The 12435-nt window shown below is 33.0% G+C and overlaps 2 protein-coding genes across 2 annotated transcripts; both read left to right on the top strand.

The window, feature by feature from the left end:
• The first annotated feature begins 1363 nt into the window (after nt 1–1363).
• On the top strand, nt 1364–3694 carry LOC121248839 (protein C2-DOMAIN ABA-RELATED 4-like). The gene is made up of 3 exons (XM_041147429.1): nt 1364–1634; nt 2592–2687; nt 3222–3694. Exons 1-3 carry the CDS (start codon nt 1524–1526, stop codon nt 3510–3512), a joined length of 498 nt encoding a protein of 165 aa, XP_041003363.1. The 5' UTR covers nt 1364–1523; the 3' UTR covers nt 3513–3694.
• A 5776-nt stretch (nt 3695–9470) lies between these two features.
• LOC121248838 (transcription factor MYB1-like) lies at nt 9471–12435 on the top strand. The gene is made up of 3 exons (XM_041147428.1): nt 9471–9706; nt 9926–10055; nt 11894–12435. Exons 1-3 carry the CDS (start codon nt 9586–9588, stop codon nt 12420–12422), a joined length of 780 nt encoding a protein of 259 aa, XP_041003362.1. The 5' UTR covers nt 9471–9585; the 3' UTR covers nt 12423–12435.

Raw genomic sequence — 12435 nt, 5'->3', positions numbered from 1 at the left:
GAAACAAAACGAAATCGAGTGGGGGAGTCTCCCATTGACTTAAATGCCATATTATTTTTATTTTTATTTTTTATTGATTAGCACTGTTTGATGACAAAAATAGTGGGGACTCTTTCATTGACTTGGATACTATTTTTCTGATAGACTAGCATTGAGACGAGAGGAGATTAATGTTATTCGCATGAGTTATTTTATTAGCAGCCGACCTACACCACGTAAGTAGAAAAATTCTTTTATTTTATTTTTCTTTCTTGAAAGGTTTGTGATGCATGACTGCTAAATAGAATGTTTTTACGAGAAATGTTAGGGAGTTTGTTTTGGGCTCCGTTTGATTTGTCCGATTATTTTTATTATTATTTTTATTTAATGATTAAGAAAATATTATTTAATAATATTGTGAATTTTTCATTTCTTTTAAAATATTTAAAAGTGTTAAAAAATGATGTGAAAAAACAAACAAAAAATCTTTAAAATTTTTTATTTCACATCAATTTTTTTAACATTTTTAAATATTTTTAAAAAAATCAAAAAATTTACAATATTATTAAACAATATTTTCTTAATCATTAAGTAAAAAAAAAAACCTAAAAAAAAAAATAAAAAAAACCAATCGGGCAAATCAAACGGAGCCGAAAACGGATTCCCTAGGATTTTTCTTTTTTTATAAATATTTTATTTGTGCAGAGTTAAAATCGTCATCTAATGTTCATTAAAATACTGGCGGCCAATACAAGTCTTAATAAAGGAACTAATTAAGTTTACTTCTTTTATTCGAAGGAATAAATATAAGATTTAAATTATGATGGAATCAACTGCCAAGACAAATTAATCGGTACTGTTTTTTTAATTTAGGGGGAATTGGCCTCCAAGGTTTCTTCGGTCACTAGCAAAGATAAAAAGGAATAGTAAAAAATAAGTATTTATGCTTAAAAATTGATATGGGTAACATTAACTCGGTATTATTAATAAGATATGATTTGATTCGTAAGATAATGAGATTTTATTGGACATCGAGTTTCAAAATATAACTTTAAATAAAAAATAAAAAAGACAAAATGAGAAATTGAGTAGAAAGAAGCTTCTGAACTGAAGTTTAGACAATGTGAAGGTAAAGTCAAGGAAATCATGCCGCGTAATGAACACATGCACATTGCACAAGACACGAACAAGGGGGCGTCTAGATGCTTTGGACTCGCTAGCCAATTCTGGTCCATGACCAAAATAATCCACTAAGGTCCGACTCGAATATAACAATACCCGTTCTTCGCATGTCAAACAGTCTTTGGAAGCGCGGTATTTGGCATTAAGTCACCATCTGCGTTTCTACAAAATTTCCAAGACTAGACTTGGCTTTTGGTCTTTTGTGGGTATAAAATATTAAAATGTGCACAAGAGGGTTACGTTGATGGAACTTTGTCCAATACCTCTCCAACGAGAAAAAGTGTACCAATAACTATAAGCCAGATAGAACTTGTCATCCTTCGTAGCCGGCGACTTTCTGCAAATTTTGGAATTTCTCTGAAATGGAGAACATGATGGGTCTGCTTAGAGTTCATATCCAAAGAGGGGTGAACCTTGCAATCAGAGACGTGAGGAGCAGTGACCCGTATGTTGTCATCAAAATGGGAAAGCAGGTATTTTAAACAGTTTTTTTCTGCCTTTGTTGCTTCTTTTTTTGCATTTCTTTGCTCTGGGTTTCTGGGTTGTGATGGGCCATGGCTTTCTTCTGTCTGGAATTTATAAATGTTGTTTATTCGGTGTTTGAGATGAGTTCCTGGGAGGTGCTTGTTTTGTGTTAATAGTCACGGGACCTCACTCTTTTATGACTGCAAACGGGGTTATCGTATTTGCGTGTTGTTGGTATTGTATTTGACGTTGAACCCCAAAGCACTTATTTTCTCTTCTTGCTTTAATTAAAAGCAACTGGCTTGCAGGTCCTGTTTGCTCTGTTTTTGGGTTTTCAAAATTTTCTTAATTGTATCGAATTTAAAGGCCGCAATTTTTGCTATTTCAGCCATTTTCTTCCTTGTTGAAGATCTAAAAGTAGTCTTTTTGTGGTTCACCCTTCCTCACAGTGCTAGGCTGCTAGCGAACCCGGCTCTTTGATTAGATGGTCAAATCCAGAGCACAACGATTTATAGCGTGATTACAGAATTTCTAGTTTCTTTCTGAAGACTCAGGAACAAATTCAACTTGTCGATTCCTTTCTATGTGTTTTCTGAAGATGCGATGTGTTTATATCAGCTAACATAAAAGTTATTTTCGATTGTACATAGCTGTCCAGTAATAAATTGTGTGTCAAAAAACAGAGCAAGTATATGCGCTTTTGATGATAGTCATTTTAAGTGATTTAGCCCTTTGATAGTGAGATGAGATGATTTTAGATAAAAATTACAAGTTGAATAAAATATTATTAGAATATTATTTTTTTAATATCATTATTGTTTTGAGATTTGAAAAAATTAAATTGAAATTTGAAAAAGTTAAATTATTTATTGTATTTTATGTTGAAAATTGAAAAAATTGATGAGATGAGATGAGATAATTTTTCAATCCAAATGGGCGTTAATAAATTATGCTATCTGATGCAGAAGCTGATGACTCGTGTAGTGAAGAAGAATATCAATCCGGAGTGGAATGAAGATTTGACTCTTTCTATTTCAGATCCAATTATTCCAATCAATCTTGTAAGTGATATATTTTTTGTGGTGTTGCAATTACATAGAAAACTAAGATTAGGTTTGGATAATGAGTTGAGTTGAGAGTATTTCTCATCCAAACTGAGCCTAAACTGGTATTATCACGATTTACATGTACTGTTAAAGGGAAATGAGGTTTCATTTTTCACTCCGTGATCATACAGAATGAACACATACAAACCGTTCATTAGGAAATAAGGCATTTAAATGATTCCAATGGTGAAGAACTGCGAAAGACTGCGCGGGAGATATCCTGTAAATGAGGTTCATCAATTCCATTCCAGAATGAAAGTGTCTAGAGCATAACATGCTAACATTTTTGTACCTGGTAACTTAACAATTCGTCCTGAAAAAGTCACCATTTTGCTTAAATCCAATTATATTCGTGCATGAAAGAGATTTGAATAAGAACATCATGTAGCACAAGTGGTATATTTACCAATGCACTCTGTTAATTCAAATGAGGGTCTCCTCAAAACATTCAATTGGCACTAAGACTTGCTGAATTCCTTGTGGTTGCAGTTTGTGTACGACAAGGACACGTTTTCTCTAGATGATAAAATGGGGGATGCTGAGTTTGAGATTGGCGCATTTCTAGAAGCCATCAAGTTTCGATTGGAAAACGTTCCGAGTGGAACTATAATTTCCAAAGTACAACCAAACCGGCTAAACTGTCTTGCAGAAGAGAGCCATATTATCTGGATGGACGGCAAAGTTGTGCAAAACATGGTTCTTAGACTGCGAAATGTGGAGCGCGGGGAGGTGGAACTCCAGTTGCAGTGGATCGACGTTCCTGGTTCCCGGGGTTTGTAGATCGCATCTGCTCTATGTCAATCAATATTAGATGCGTGCTGTTATGTATATAGGTTTTTTTGATTCAACGCGAGATCAAAAGATCAATATCATCGTTAGTTATGTAAGATTGTAAGCTTTTTGGATTTGAGTAATGCTAATATATTTTCTAATTTATACTACTCACTTTGTTCCTTGATGGGGCATCACAACGTGGTGTCACGTGACTTATTAAAAATAAAATAAAAACACAAACATAAAAGGATAGAAGAAATCTAGAGCTTTAGTTTTCTTATTTTTGTGTTTTTGCCATTGTGATGCTACATCAAAGAGATAAAGTGAGTGATATAAATTAAAGGTATAGTAACATTATTCTTTTGGATAACTGCTAATGATAATGTTACATATTTATGGACGATATTGATATCTCAATAATAACAAGGGCTGATGCCAATAATGGCCGCTATTGGACAATATTGACGCAATTCTAACATTTATCTGGCAAACAACGATGGTTGTGTTTGAATGTTAAATTGAATTGAGTTGAGTTGAGTTGAAATGATAAAATATTGTTAGAATATTATTTTTTAATATTATTATTATTTTAAAATTTAAAGAAATTAAATTTTTTATTATATTTTGTATTAAAATTTAAAAATATTTTAATAATGAGTTGAGATAGTTTGAATGATTCACAATTACTTCACGCGTTATTGTTTAAGGAACTATAATTGCTACGACACTATCAAAAGAGTGAAATATTTATAATCAGGCCTGTGCAGGAAACCGATTGGCCCGGCCCGGCCCATCCGTGAAACTCGACCCGACCCTAACAGGAAAGGTCGGCTTCAACTAATACTCGGGGTTCGATCCGTACAACCCGGCGATATTTTACAGAGGTTTGCAAACATAAGTCAGGAAAACATCGCAGATTCGCAAGGGAAATAAAAGAAGACAAAAAATGAAGAGCCGGTGAAAGGTTGAATAATTCAATGATTAGTAGTGGGTGGTGTGCTTACCGCTTCCTGGGATTCACCGGCACAACTCTTCAGTCTTCTAAGTTTTTACAGTACAAATATCGACAAACTTTTTTTCTTTTGCAGAGGCAAAGAGTTTTGGTGCAGAGGAAGGACGCATTGCGTTTGCAGACGCAAAGGGTTTTATATATGCAAATTGTACAAAGGAATTGCAAATCGCCAGTATTTGGAAATCTTGGGTTTGATTCTTTTCTTATTGAGTTCGGGGAGGCCCCGCCGTTAAGGCCAACAAATCCTTCTCGATCCCATGTTCTGGTCGCCAGTGTTCTGGTTGATTAATGGGTTGAACGGGGTAAATTGCCAGTGTTCTGGTCGAAGATCCCGTGTGCCGCCGGTGCTGCAGATCTCCAGCCCGCGGTCCTTCTCGATCTCTCTCTCTGCTGCTTTTCTCCCCTGCTTTCCTCCACAACTCTGGGCGAAGTACTCCTTCTTAAAACCTGACGGGAATCACCGGCTCGAGCAGGTGGTGTTGCAGGGGTCAACAACCCTTGGTTTGGGCGTGTACTTAGTAAAAAAAAAAAAAACCCGGGTTGACCTGATGAGGAATCTGCGGGTCAAGTCGGGTCTATCTGGCACACTCAGAAGCACGAGTCGGATCGAATCGGGCTCAAATCCTGAACGGGTATAATTGTCCATTCCGCCGAAAATGGGATGAAATCTGTAGGTTCAGTAGACTGGATACAAGAAAGTCTCATAGAAACACAATGGTCATTACCACAAAGAGCAAAAAAAGCTTAATTCATTGAATGATTTCTTTAATAATTTAAAAAAAAAAAAAAAAACTAGATGATCAGGCATTGGCCCATTGTGACAGTCTGAGTCCCATACAACAACTAACATGGGGAGGTTGGAAGACCACCATGTGAGAGTGCAGGAATTTTCAAATTTTTAGCCCTGTTGTTAATGTTATGTATTAATGTTACATGGTTTTTTTATTTTTCCTTTGTTGCTACAGGTACATACAATGAAGGTTCAACATGTAAATGACACTAGAGGTTGAAAGGAGAATGACTTTTTGTAAAGAAATATGGAGTTGAGAAATTTGAAGTTGAGAAATCTGACAAATTTGTATTTCCAGTTAAGAAATTTGTATTAGAAGTCGAGAATATATAGTACTGATAATGCATCTTTGGTACTGACAACTGTAATCTTTTATCGTATCTAAAGTTTGTATTTTGATGTTTGTATTGCAAACACGGGTAGTAGCTTTGGTAAATGTACAAAGAAAGTAAATGCCCGAGCAGCATACAAAATTGTTTTGCAACGGCAGAAAGCAACAAACTCAGTTCCAAAAAAAAAAAAAAATGCTTTATGGCATTTACAAGTCGACGTAATCAGCAAATTCTCTTTCAAGTAAAATGTTGTCATTGTTTTGTGATGAGTGTTTTTTTTTTTTTTTTTAAAACTGTTGTTCCAGGCTCAAAATTTTGATATGCATAGAGCCAACTCCAAAAATCAAAGATGTGCCAAGTAAATCATAGATGTGCAAATTCTCCTTCAAGTAAAATTTGATATGCTTCTCACAGATGAGCCAACTCCAATTTTTTTTTTTTTTTTTTTTAAACATAGATGTGCTTCTTCCGACACTGTGAGTGCAAAAATCATGCCAACTCCAAAAATCTTGCCAACTCAAAATCCTCAATAAGTATTTCTCTGCCACATTTCATCCTGCAAACAGTGTTGTGGTGGAAAAAAAAAAAATCCAAGTGATAGAGTTTTATTACCTTTTTGAGGGACTTCAAATAAGTTACGAATTACTAACATAAAAAAATAAATGCAACATAATTGAATGAACAGCAGAAAAGTCAACTTAATAATAAGCTGTCATAATTATATTTGTAGAGAATATACCACACATGTTAGGCTCCGATCAATTTATTTACATTTAAAACTAACATGATACATCTACAGTCTGAACCAACCGAAAACTATTACAAAAGATACGATCCAGTATTGACACAACAATAACCCCTACTCTCTACGATCATTCTTTGAAGTTCATCCTCTTGCTTGTGAAGCTCATTCTCTCTCTATTAGTTTGTCCTTTTGTTTTGGAGCTTCATACTCACGCAACAATAAAGCATTCCCCTCTCTTCCGAAGTTCATTCTCTCTTGTCAGGATTTTCTCAAATAATACCGATTGAAATATATGTGCCCAATGAAGAATTGACATCTCGCTTCTTGCTGCGAACAATTCAAGAAGAAATGAAAAGCTGTCTCATATATCTAACATCAATATGATTATAATTTTTAGCCTTAGTGCTTATAAAACAGGAAACACTTAGATTAGCATACTTACATGAATGATTAGAACAGGACAGTTGATCAGTGGAAATTTTTCAATATTCTGCACTCAAACAATAGAAAACAGTATCATATAGTGATGATGATTTGTCTACTCCAAGTCTGTATTGTTCACTTTGAAGCACAAGAGATGTACAATATTGAATTTGTACCATTTGAGTTATGCTATTTAAGTTGCTAGCAAGAAATGCCAAACCTAAAATTCCATCTCAAAGAAAAAAGAAGAAAATGTTGTATTGAATTTGTTAAATGGAAGAGTAGAATGGGTATTAATTTAAACACTATAAAAAGCACTATCATCTTGTTGTGGACTTCTTTTACGGTATCACACCAAGAATCAATCAAAGCAAATAATAGCTTCTTTTTTCAATTGATTGAGGAAACATTGATATGGGACAAAATAAGTCTTGAATATGAGTAAAAATTGAAGGATTGCACTATGTGAATCGACAAAACTTTTGCTATTATCCATGACTATGAGAATTTTTTTCCAAAAAAAAAACTGAGGATTTGTCAATTTCGCTATTACCCAGGGGATCTTGACTAGTCTTTTGTCTTATGCTAACAATGTTCGCTAATCAATCGGATTCATTCCCAAAAACACGTCGACTCCTACGCAATGCACATGTTCTTCGAAATTAATACAAGAGAAAATTTTAAATTTGTTCTAATTTCGCTAAATTATGTCAAAAACATATCAAAACATGTACAACAATATTTGAAGAAGATTCTTACCATGTTGAGATGCAGATCTGGACGCAGGGACGTATTCTACCTTCCAATGTTTGTGTGCAGCCACAAAATCATAAAGAGTAAAAAAGAGATGAGACTTCGAAATGTATGCCTAAACGCTAGAATCACAGAGAAAAAAATTGATGGAGTAAACCCTAGAATTTCATAGAATTTGTCGCAACCTTAGAATTTCATATAATCATTTTTTAAGAAGATTATTTCTTACAAACCCTAGAAAAAGTCGCAAACCGCAGATCTCTTCCGCAGATCTTTGCTCTAGATCTTTCTCGCACACCATTGAGAGAAGATGTTACATTTTGGGAGAAATGTAATGGACTACTCGAAGAGGGGGAGATGAAACCCAGGGAATGGAGTGGGAGCTGCAGATTTTGAGGGGGAAATCACAATGCACGTGAGGGGATTGAGAGAATCACAGAGAAGAAGGAAGAAAAAGAAGAAGAAGGTGTCGCCGAAAACATATTCCGTGATTTGGGATTTTCGAAATAGTCATGGGATTTTTGCGATTCACAGAGAAGAAGAAGAAGAAGTTGGATTAGAAACATGTAGGGACTGAGGGTTGAAACCCAGAAGCAGTTTGGGGTTTCCGTCGAAGCACTCTTTCGAATACGAGCCCAACTGAGGGGTGGGGGGGTGACGCGGGGGATGGGGGTAGAAGAACGAAAGAAGAAAGAAACGGGGAGGGAGGAGAGGAAGAAAGGGCGACGCGGGGGTTGAGGAGCGAGAGAAACGGGGAGAAGAGAGAATGAAAATTCAAAACGCAGCACCCCGTCTGAGAGTGGGAAACGACACGTAAGGTGTGTTATGGCTGATGCAAACAGTGGGCTAACGTGAAAATTAATTCTACATGTATATGGTTATTATTTCTTTTTCATATTATCTTTCTAAAATACATCTATTATAACGAAATTTTTGTTAGATCCTCCACTTTTTTCTCTTGTATTCTCGGGACTTGTTTGTATTCTTAGAATATTTTATAATATCTATGAATAGTAATAATGAAATGATTTATTAATAGTAATGAAATAATTTGAGTTAAAATATTTTATTTAATTTTAGAAAATGAGAGAGAGGAAATTGAATAAAAATAATATAAAGTTGAATATTGTTTGAATATAATTTTTAGTATAATTTTATTTTAAATTTTAAAACAAGTTGTATTATATTTTGTGTTTTGTTTAGGAGTTTAGGAAAGTTATATTAGATTTTGTGTTTAATTAGATAATGATTAAGAATTCCTCAAAAAAAAAATAGAGATAATGATTAAAAAATAATTAGATAAAAATGTTAAAAATTAAAAATTAATTTATATTTGAATGATATTGAGAAGTAAATATCTAAGTTTATCCTGATACATAAATAAAGTCGTAATTTTATTTTATTTATTTATTTAAAAAAAATATATCGCGCATGACGGACGCGGGTTATAAGCTGGCATTGCCTTTTGAAGCGACGAGACAGTTACTTCATGGTTTTTTCAATAATAAAAAAAGAGAAAGCAAAAAAACAGAAGAAAAAAATGGCACATGGCACCACATCAAAAGAAAATGCTGGTCATCTGGTAGTTCTCGCTGATTTATTTATTTATTTAATGATTAATTAAATATTTTTTAATAATATTATAATTTATATTTAATTTTTTTAAAAAAAATATTTAAAAATATTATATATATATATATATATATATAAAAAGTAAAAATAAATTCTCGGGAGCTCCCAGCGGTGAGAGTTACCACCCTCACAGCAAACCTTGAAGTCAGAATATGGACAAGTTGCAGTGTGGTGAAGCCTGAAACACACGTTACGTTTGTGGATGCAGGACATGCACGTGGGCCTGTACAATAGGCCGGAACTTGTCTATATATATACGGACTTCTCTGCCGATCAATTTAGTAAAGTAAAGTAATCCACGTGACTTAACAAGAAAAAGTAAAGGCTTTTGCCCTCTTACGTGCTTTTAGGTGTTGGGGATAATCGATCAAGATCAACACTGGTGGGGATCTATGGAGGGTACTTCTTTGGGTGTCAGAAAGGGTGCATGGACTGGAGAGGAAGATAACCTTTTAAGGCAGTGCATTGAGAAGCATGGAGAAGGAAAGTGGCACCAAGTTCCTCTCAGAGCAGGTACTAATTTATAGCTAGAGATCTAGAAGACATGAGTGAGTACGTATTTATTTAGTTTGTCTGTTAATCTTTGGTTGGTTGAGCAAGTTCTTTCTTTCTTTCTTTCTTCCCCGATCAATCCAAGAGAAAAGAAAGCATATATGTTCTGTTGTAAATAAAGTAATCTTTGTTGGATCTTTAGTTAGAGAGTTTTGCTTGTTAATTTCTTGCCATTTGCAGGTTTAAATAGATGCCGGAAAGGTTGTAGACTAAGGTGGTTAAACTATCTAAAACCCAACATTAAGAGAGGGGATTTCGCAGTGGATGAAGTTGATCTAATGATTCGACTCCATAAGCTCTTAGGTAACAGGCAAGTATAGTTGTACTTTGATCATTACTTTAAACCTGCAATTCTTCTGGTGTGGCTGATTTTTTTTTTTTTTTTTTTTACGTTCTAAAACTTAAAATTATAAACTATGAAAATTAATCAAATCCTAATTCAGTTATGACATGGGAGAATACCGTGTCATGTCATTTACTAGTTTGAAATATTGTAGTAGAAAGGTAGTGCCTACTGTATAATTTATTTTTTCAATACGAAAAATATAGAAGTTTTGAGAACTATATTAATATATATACACACACAGAGACAAAGCTTGAAACTATTTTCTTTTTGAGATTTTAATTATACGCAAAATGATAAAAAAAAATTTAAATTATAGCCAAAAATTTCATCACTAGTGAATTTTATAAATATTCTATGCAATATTTTTTTTAGGTGAGGTGAGATGAGAATTTTGTGAATAATTATTAAATAATTTGTGAATAGTAATAAAATAGTATGAGAATAGTAGTGAGATAGTTTAAGTTAAAATTTTATGGAATTTTAGAAAATAAGAGAGAAAAAATTAAATAAAAGTTATTATAATTTTAAAATATTATCATAATATAGTTTTTTAATATTATTTTTATTTAGAAATTTGAATGTATTGAATAATATTTTATTTTTTGTTTAAAAGTTTAAAAATATTGTAATAATAATTTTAAAAATATTTATTTTTAAATGACGTGAAATAGGGTAAAAGTTTTGAAATTAAATTATTTTACAAAAAAGCCCATATATCATGAGTACTTCCATCTTGTCGGGACACTTTCGCCCATTGAATAACCACCCATGCTCTGTCTCTTTCAAGCCTTCTCTATACATCCCTTCAATTATCTCCAGGCTGGCCAGAAAGTCTCAGGGCATGTCTACAAAGGAGTCCAGTTAATTTATTTTATCAAAATCTTAAATACTAACGTATGTCATATCAATTCATTTTGATCCGTTTATATAAATAAGTTGAATATATCTAAAATTAATCTATTTGACTTAGTTAAATTTAGTATAATTTTATATAAATGTTAAAATCAAAATATCTATAAAAAATATAAAACTAACTATAAATTTAAAATTACAATCTAAACAATAAAAATATTGAAATTAAAATCGTAACAATTTTATTTTTAGATATAAAGGTATAATTTTAATTTTATTTTTTTAATGGGTCATAATAGGTTATAACAGGTCAAAATAGCTTGACTCGTTAAATAATTATGTTTTAACAGATCAACTCATTTTGACTCGAATCTATTAAGGCTAAATCTTAACTAACTTTTATGATGTTGTGCACCTATTGAGTTAACAGGTCGTGTCACATATTATCACACCCCTATATTTATGTAAGAAGAATAGATCATGACAGTCCTATATGCAGGGATAAATACTTTAAGTTGAAATATATTTTATTAAATTTTATAAAATGAGAAAAAAAATAATAAAAATTAAAAATTTTATTGATTATAATTTTTTAATATAATTTTTATTTTAAAATTTTAAAATATCCTATTATTTTTTATGTTTTGTTTAAAATTTAGAGAGGTTGTAATGATCAAGTAATTATTAAATGTCAAAGATAAAAATTAAAATTTAAAAAATGTTTTATGCATAATTGATTTTTTAGAAGGATATTATGATAATTAAGATTTGAGATATAACTCACTCTCAAACATGGCCTTAGAAATTCCCTATATATATATATATATATATATCAACGATGCCAAATCAACAAAGATCACACTGTACCACCAAATTAATTAACAGTTAATAAATTGCATGATAATTATTTGAGCATGATTTCGTTTATATTTTTCGTTATTTTTGTGCAGATGGTCGCTGATTGCTGGTAGGCTTCCGGGAAGAACACCGAATGATGTGAAGAATTACTGGAATACACACCAGCGTAAGAAGTTGATTTCTCCCATTGTAGACGTACGGGAAGAAAAAGAACAAAACATGATCGTCAAAACGAAAGTAATAAAACCTCGACCTCGGACCTTCTGCAAAAAATTAACTTGGTTAAGTGGCAAGCCTAGTACAACAATTGAAGAAAGGACATTCCAACCAAAAGACAATATTGCTACAAACATCATGTCTCCAACGTTGACGCCGTCAGAGAATAGGATGAAATATAGGTGGGAATGCTTGTTAGATGACAAGGAGGCGGGCAATGAAAAAGCCACATGCGCATTGAATACAGGGTTTGATGAAGAGCTGAATACTCATACTTGGTCGGACGACGAAATAGCATCGGCAGCAAAAGTGGGGGGAACTTTTGATATTGATCAGGATGGCTTCAGCTTTTTCGCCAACTCCTCTTTCGACGCGAGCCTTTGGGATTTTCTCAATACGAAATAATTAAGCGTCTTCA

This window comes from Juglans microcarpa x Juglans regia, chromosome 2D (assembly GCF_004785595.1).
Source record: "Juglans microcarpa x Juglans regia isolate MS1-56 chromosome 2D, Jm3101_v1.0, whole genome shotgun sequence".
NCBI lineage: Eukaryota > Viridiplantae > Streptophyta > Magnoliopsida > Fagales > Juglandaceae > Juglans > Juglans microcarpa x Juglans regia.
The sequence above is the reverse complement of the archived record's forward strand: the minus strand, read 5'-3'. Positions and strand labels throughout refer to the sequence as shown.

What these genes read in the sequence shown, in the direction of transcription:
- LOC121248838 (XM_041147428.1), top strand. Translation starts at nt 9,586, where the DNA reads ATGGAGGGTACTTCTTTGGGTGTCAGAAAGGGTGCATGGACTGGAGAG. An exon ending in CCAAGTTCCTCTCAGAGCAG is followed by an intron (nt 9,707 to 9,925) that starts GTACTAATTTAT and finishes TGCCATTTGCAG; the next exon opens with GTTTAAATAGATGCCGGAAA. An exon ending in CATAAGCTCTTAGGTAACAG is followed by an intron (nt 10,056 to 11,893) that starts GCAAGTATAGTT and finishes ATTTTTGTGCAG; the next exon opens with ATGGTCGCTGATTGCTGGTA.
- LOC121248839 (XM_041147429.1), top strand. Translation starts at nt 1,524, where the DNA reads ATGGAGAACATGATGGGTCTGCTTAGAGTTCATATCCAAAGAGGGGTG. An exon ending in TCATCAAAATGGGAAAGCAG is followed by an intron (nt 1,635 to 2,591) that starts GTATTTTAAACA and finishes TATCTGATGCAG; the next exon opens with AAGCTGATGACTCGTGTAGT. An exon ending in CAATTATTCCAATCAATCTT is followed by an intron (nt 2,688 to 3,221) that starts GTAAGTGATATA and finishes TTGTGGTTGCAG; the next exon opens with TTTGTGTACGACAAGGACAC.